Source organism: Gadus chalcogrammus, chromosome 6 (genome assembly GCF_026213295.1).
Source record: "Gadus chalcogrammus isolate NIFS_2021 chromosome 6, NIFS_Gcha_1.0, whole genome shotgun sequence".
Classification (NCBI taxonomy): domain Eukaryota; kingdom Metazoa; phylum Chordata; class Actinopteri; order Gadiformes; family Gadidae; genus Gadus; species Gadus chalcogrammus.
Window position 1 is genome coordinate 23362750 of NC_079417.1, and position 6322 is coordinate 23369071.

Below are 6322 nucleotides of genomic sequence, written 5' to 3' on the forward strand. Positions count from 1 at the left end.
AACCTTCAAGCTTCACAGCTGGCAGTGGACATTAGCCGGCTTAATCCAATAAAGGAGACGGCTTCTGATATTAAGATGGTTGGAGACCCCTTAGGCTCTATAGGTAAAGGCCCCCGATGTACTTAACACTTCCACTAAATCTAAATCGGCGTGCTTAGTTAGGATGTCAAACAGCTGTGGAGCATGGTGATGTATGATGATGATGTAGACAAAAAAGTCACTTTGATGTGACTGACAGATGAGATAAGACATGAGACGTGGTGAGATGAGAGATGATGATTAATTTGGTATTGTTGATCAATAGCAGGCAGTGGTACATTTGCCATTTGGTCTGTGGGAACACAACACAATTTTATATCGGGGCTTTTAGTAAAAAAATACGAACTAAATGCCAGTGTCATTGTGGGAATAGAAAGGTAATGGCCTATTGCAATGCTGTTGAGGACTTATTTTGCAGCTAGCTCAGGTCATTGTAACCCTTTTAATATCTCATTGTGTGAGTAGTAAGATGTAAATAGGAAGTGATTAGGTAATTCTACCAAATCCCCTAAATTTCACAACAAAGCACATGTGATATCTTGTGTTCTAAGTCTGTCTTTACTTAGGAACATGAGTTGTGAATGCCCTCCACGGTTTATTTTCAGGACACATGGTTCTTTCTACTGCGTTGGAACTGGACCTGCCTCTGACACCCCCTACCCAGACTGGTTTAACCCTGCTCTGGCTGTCTGGCACTCAGCTCCCTCTGGAACAACTGTCCCTGCTCCACAGACCGTAAGCCATACTTTTACAGTCATTATTAAATACATCAATATATTTGCAATGTATTTATGGAACATGTAATATATTGTAATGGAACGTGTAAAATAGCTTGTTGTGCGTATTTCTGAAAGACTTGTACACTGGACAAGATAACCCTGGGTTCTTCTTACATGCAGATCTTTAGTCTCACAGAGAGATCAGCAGGAGATGGAGCTGTATGTCTGGAAAGCAGAGAAGCACCTCAACTGTGTACTGGGCTTTCTGTTGACTGGTATTACAGTTATTCAATTGATAATCAATACTTTCATTATTAAGCAGTTGGTTATTGAACACCATTGAACAGTTGAGCTGCCATTAAAAAGTGTCATACCTCCAAAGGATAAGTGTTCTGTACACAGTGCATCCCGAGGGCTTCCACATGGAGCATGATTGCCTAAGCCTTATACTTAAGAACACCTCACTTTCATAATAAATCAAACGTGACACATTTAGTCTCTTATAACATGACGTGAAATTTGCATATAATCATCACTTTAATACGAGTGATTGAAATGGCCATTTAAACCACCAAAGCGGTCCAAGCACTATGAAAACAGTTCATGCTTCAAGTCACACTGGGCGCAGCCGTCTTGAATAGTTCAACCAACGTTGCTTCGCAACCTCTGGTTCAAAGCGGAGCTAGAAGTAGACTTTGCTCCGGTTTCTTACAACGAGGAATAAAAATAATTATATCGAAACGTTCTATCGAACACATTTTCTATTGATATTGATTACGGAACTATCGCGATACATATCGTTATCGTTTTATCGCCCAGCCCTAATCACTCCTCTTCTTTTTAACAGAACCACAAACACACAATCCAGCTGTGGAGTTCTACCCTGTGTCCAATGCCCTGAAGGAGCTGAATAAGGAGATTTTGGTCTGCGTTCATGCCAGCAGTGATGCTATCCTACAGTCACAAATGCTGTGGGTGAAAGGAGTACCTGGGTTGTGTTTTAGCTGCTGTGAGTTTACAGAGAACCTGACCTCTGGATCTTCCAGCACCAAGGAGCCTACCATGGAGGACTTCACAGCACTGTCTCCTGAACACATTGAAAGTTCGTCCATTGAAAAGTTATCTGTCAATTTTCGTATTACCATTCACAATGAGAATGATGACCCCACTGCACTACCCTTATGTTTTTTTTCCTCTTCCTTCTCTGCAGATATTCTGACAGCACAGGAAAAGGATAGTGGTAAGGAATGTCTTCTGTCTATTTAGTTTTAGTTTAGTTGAAGGGTCCTTGATTTATTCAGTGCAGTACATTCTGTTTTGTTTTGATGTATTTTTTTTTACTTGACTTTAAGCATATTCTGTAGAAAACTCATCTGCCTTGTCTTCCAGTGCACGAAGTGTCAATCAAAGGGGTGAAATCCATCTTGAAGAAAGGAGTTCCATCAGATCAACCAGCAATACCTATGAACTTTGATACGTCCACATGTGCTGTCAGAAAAAATAAAGTCAATGTTGTAAGCCAAGTTCATCAGAGCTTCATGGTCCTAACTAATGAAAAACAAATAGAAACCTCTGCGCTGCTGCCAGCAGTTAGTGTTTCCAATTCAACGGCCAAAGAGACATTTTTAGCATGTGAAACCACATTCCTGGATCTGAAGGACACTTCCAGCCATGTAACCAGACCTGCCAGCCGTAACCAGAGCCAACCCAGTTTCTGCACTTCCTTTGGTGCTGAACGTGCCAAATCCGCCCATCTTTTGTTGAGAAAGAATAAGAGGAGTCTCCTGGCAGAGAAAGATCCAGACCCTCTGTCCACCTTTATGATGCTCCGGTCCCAGCAGACATCCCCTGACCCTGTATTACCCCAGCCATGCCCCGGATACACAGGTACAGGCCCAATCCCTCTGTTATGTATCCTTACATTCTGCCAGAGTACTCTTACTAAATGAGGACTTAGCACTTAGAAGTACTAACTAACTAGCTCACTAACTAGTCATTCACTTTGTCATGCAATACATACATACAACTAGTTAAACATAATTTATACTGTATTAAAATATTATTTTGCGTGGTAATAATCATTTCAAAAGTTTATTTGCGCATTACAGAACGATTAGAAGTAATTAATGGAAGTCAAGCCAATAATGTGTATTCCTAGTTCGGAATGTGTTCAATATGGTATTATATCAATAATCCTCACTATCATAGATCCTTAATGCCGTCTAATATTTTGTGTATCAGAAGGACCAAGAGTGCAGCAGCCAACTCCAGCAAAACCTCAGTCACACCATATCCTGGGACCCCACGGCTGGCCCATGGTGAGGACTGGGTTTGTCGCAAGTCACTCAGCCCAAGTCCAAGAGACAGAGGCTCAACCGCCCAGTCAGGCCCTTCCTGGTCCCCCGCTTATTCAGGACAGACAGGAAGGAAGAGTTGCATGTGTTGAAGCCACAGGTATTAAGTGACAGTATTTATAAAAAAAAAAATATATATATATATTATATATTATATATATATATATATATATATATATATATATATATATATATATATATATATGTCTCTTGGACTGGAATAATCGGGTTGAATCAAAGGGCAGGGCAAGGTCCTGCCCTTTTGATGAGTGTGTCAACCTCTCACAAGAGTCAATGCTGGGTTTGAGTCTATTGTTCCTAAGCACTGCCTGGTGGACCTGCTGTCTCCTCAGAGAGTGTGTGGCATGCATACTGTGAGCTGTTGGCTGTCGCCCAGCCCAGTCTGTCCAGGGCAAGGGAGCTGGGGCTCAGCTGCCCGGCCTGGGGAGACTTCAGCAGCATCACCCCTGACCAGACCCGCTTCGTCCTCAGACAGCAGGAGAAGGAGCTCTGCAGGCAGCAAGGAGAAGTTCAGAGAGGTGTCTTTATCATGTGGATAATACTTAACAAACTCAAGATAATACTTTATGATCCCAGATGGGGAATTCTGGTGCCACAGCAGTAATACAGAGAATTTAGATAAAAATGAAAAACAATGAAACTACCAAAATATACAGTATTCTACAGAGTAGATTTCTATATTCACAATCAGAGTAGTTGAAATGTAGCTGCAATATCAAAAGTACACATGAGATAGTAGTAAGGTAGACAGGTTGGAGGGCTACGGCATAGTTCTGATTAAGTGAATCAGCAAGTGCAAAGGTGCTTTTAGGTATACAAAAACATAGTTTCTAAAAAAGATAAGCTGACCAAGGCACTCTTCTTAAAGTTTAAAAAGCTTTAATAAATAGGCTAATTAATACGTATCTCGTTTGGGTAAATAAGGTTTTACAGATTACAAGGAAAATGTTATGTGGAGGACAGCGCATCCTGCCACATAGTGATCTGCTATCATACCACTAGGTGGTAGCGTAGGACACAGCATTACCAAGTCAACATTGTTATGAACATCAGAGCCCCTATTTTAACGGTCTGAAACGCAAGTGAGAAGCGCCAAACGCAAGTAGCTTTGTGGGCGGTTCTATATGACTTGCGCCCGGCGCAAATCTAAAAAGGGTCTGAAGTAGTCGAATTACCCGTAGGTGTGGTTGTGGGCGTAACGTGCAATAAACCAATGAGAGTGCCATCTCCCATCCCATATAAGAGCCATGAGCGCATTTGAATCTGACTGATATTTTGACATTGCGTTTGCAGTCTCCGATGAGACAGATGCATGACCACATGCATTTCAAACTTCAAATGGCTCAGTTTATGGCAAAATAATATGGCCTAATTTACACATGGAATAGCATTTTCTTCCACAACTAAATCCTAATATACATTTTGGCAAAGAAAACAACACAAATATGATATGCGATAACTGGTTCTATTTAATGATATTCGCAATACATTAACAAACAATGTTTCTTACCAGTATTGTATGCATTATCGTTATCGACTTGTGTTCCTAATATGCATGTGTCCCCCCGTTAATATACATTTCCCATGGACTGTATTATGCGTTACGTGTTTAGTTTGCGTGTGTTTAAACAGATGGACGCACACACGTGCGGCCACATTCATTAATTATTTTACACATACACGCATGCGCGCCCGCATTCATTCATTCTTTTTAAAACTCACTTGCGGTTAAACAATATTTTCTCACGATCAAATACTCATCAATCCTAAAAGTTATGGGCTTGTACACGATGACTGTGTCAAGAAAATATGTGTTTGCTGTACGGTGTTTGCAGATGCATTGATTTAAAAGTTATTATTACCGCTGTATCATCTGTTCTTTCCAAAATAATTTACCAAGAATGTGCGGCTAGGTAGATGAGAGAAGCAAAGTGTATGTGCGAGGTGCACAAGCAACATTATGCATCCGCCCTTAAAATAGTATCTGAACAACGCGCCACTGACTTTAAACGAGGTATCTCCTGGTTTGTGGCGGAATGGTTTTCTGAAACTGCAAAATAGCACCAGGGAACGTTTGCGCCAGAACAAGCCTCCTCCTTTCGCCGAACCGCCCCTTGGGGCACAAGGTCGTTCCCTAATTTACCGACGCGTGGCGGTGGAGGGAAAAGGGCGCTCTGTGCCAGTTGCAAACTAGCAATGACACATGCGTCAGTGTAGAAAGTCAATTGCACTGGATGCAAGATAGGGCCCCAGGTGTAAGAAGCGGCTTACTTATACCTGGCTGTTGTCACAGTTCACAAAGCCCTGGCAGAAACTTCAATGTTTTTTTCACATGACAGATAAAGAGCTGCTGTTCAACCAGACGGCCCTGATCCATGTTCTGGTGACCTTCAAAGACATGATGCTTCAGTGTGACCTCATCACAGCTGTGGGTTAGTAACAACAGTAACGTCAGAACTCCCTGTGGTCCAATGGGGAGCCGTGAGTGTGATTGGGTGGGAGGGTGCAACTTATGACGTTATTTTGTTCACCTTGGGGCGTGTGGACATATGGCCGGACTTTTAATATACAGAGCTATTGGGTTCACAGTGCAACAAATAGCTCACAGGGTCGGCAAAGCAAAAGGATTGCCTTGCGCACACATGCCTTCCATTTAATTCTGTGTTGTCAAGGTAAACGTAGGGGCAAGGCCAGGTCTTAATGGGACAGTATTTGAAAGAGTGCATGGCTTTACAATGATATCCATTCGACATCATCGCATAATAGATACTGAAGGGATGTTTTAGCTTTAAAAAGTCAATGTGTTTTGTAAATGGAGACATTCAATGTCTATATCTATAGTCCTGTCGGTGAAGGTAACAAACACACAAATTGTCCTCCTGCTGAGAAAAAGTTGTCTCTCTCCCTCTTTCTCAGAGTACCTGACCCAGGCTGCCATAGCGTGTTCAGGCCAGCGCCTAGAGCAGCTGGTGAAGCGACTGCAGGTGGTGGTTTATCTCAGCCACCGGAACCAGGAGCCCAACCCCAAGCTTCTGGAGCTGCAGGAACAGCTGCTCTCGTGGCTCCAGAGCAGACACAGCTCCTCGGACAAGGTGAGTTTGCGGGGAGCACACTCTCTTGATTCTGGATCAGATTGATAGTTTTCTTGAGGATTAGTCGGACATGAAACAATAAATACCGTTCCTTTTG

At 42.4% G+C, this 6322-nt stretch overlaps 1 protein-coding gene across 1 annotated transcript; it reads left to right on the forward strand.

The window, feature by feature from the left end:
• Nucleotides 1-30: 30 nt before the first annotated feature.
• Nucleotides 31-5558, forward strand: LOC130384963 (uncharacterized). The gene is made up of 8 exons (XM_056593387.1): nucleotides 31-103; nucleotides 645-774; nucleotides 939-1033; nucleotides 1606-1860; nucleotides 1969-1998; nucleotides 2148-2645; nucleotides 3000-3076; nucleotides 5473-5558. Exons 1-8 carry the CDS (start codon nucleotides 76-78, stop codon nucleotides 5503-5505), a joined length of 1146 nt encoding a protein of 381 aa, XP_056449362.1. The 5' UTR covers nucleotides 31-75; the 3' UTR covers nucleotides 5506-5558.
• The last annotated feature ends 764 nt before the right edge of the window (nucleotides 5559-6322 follow it).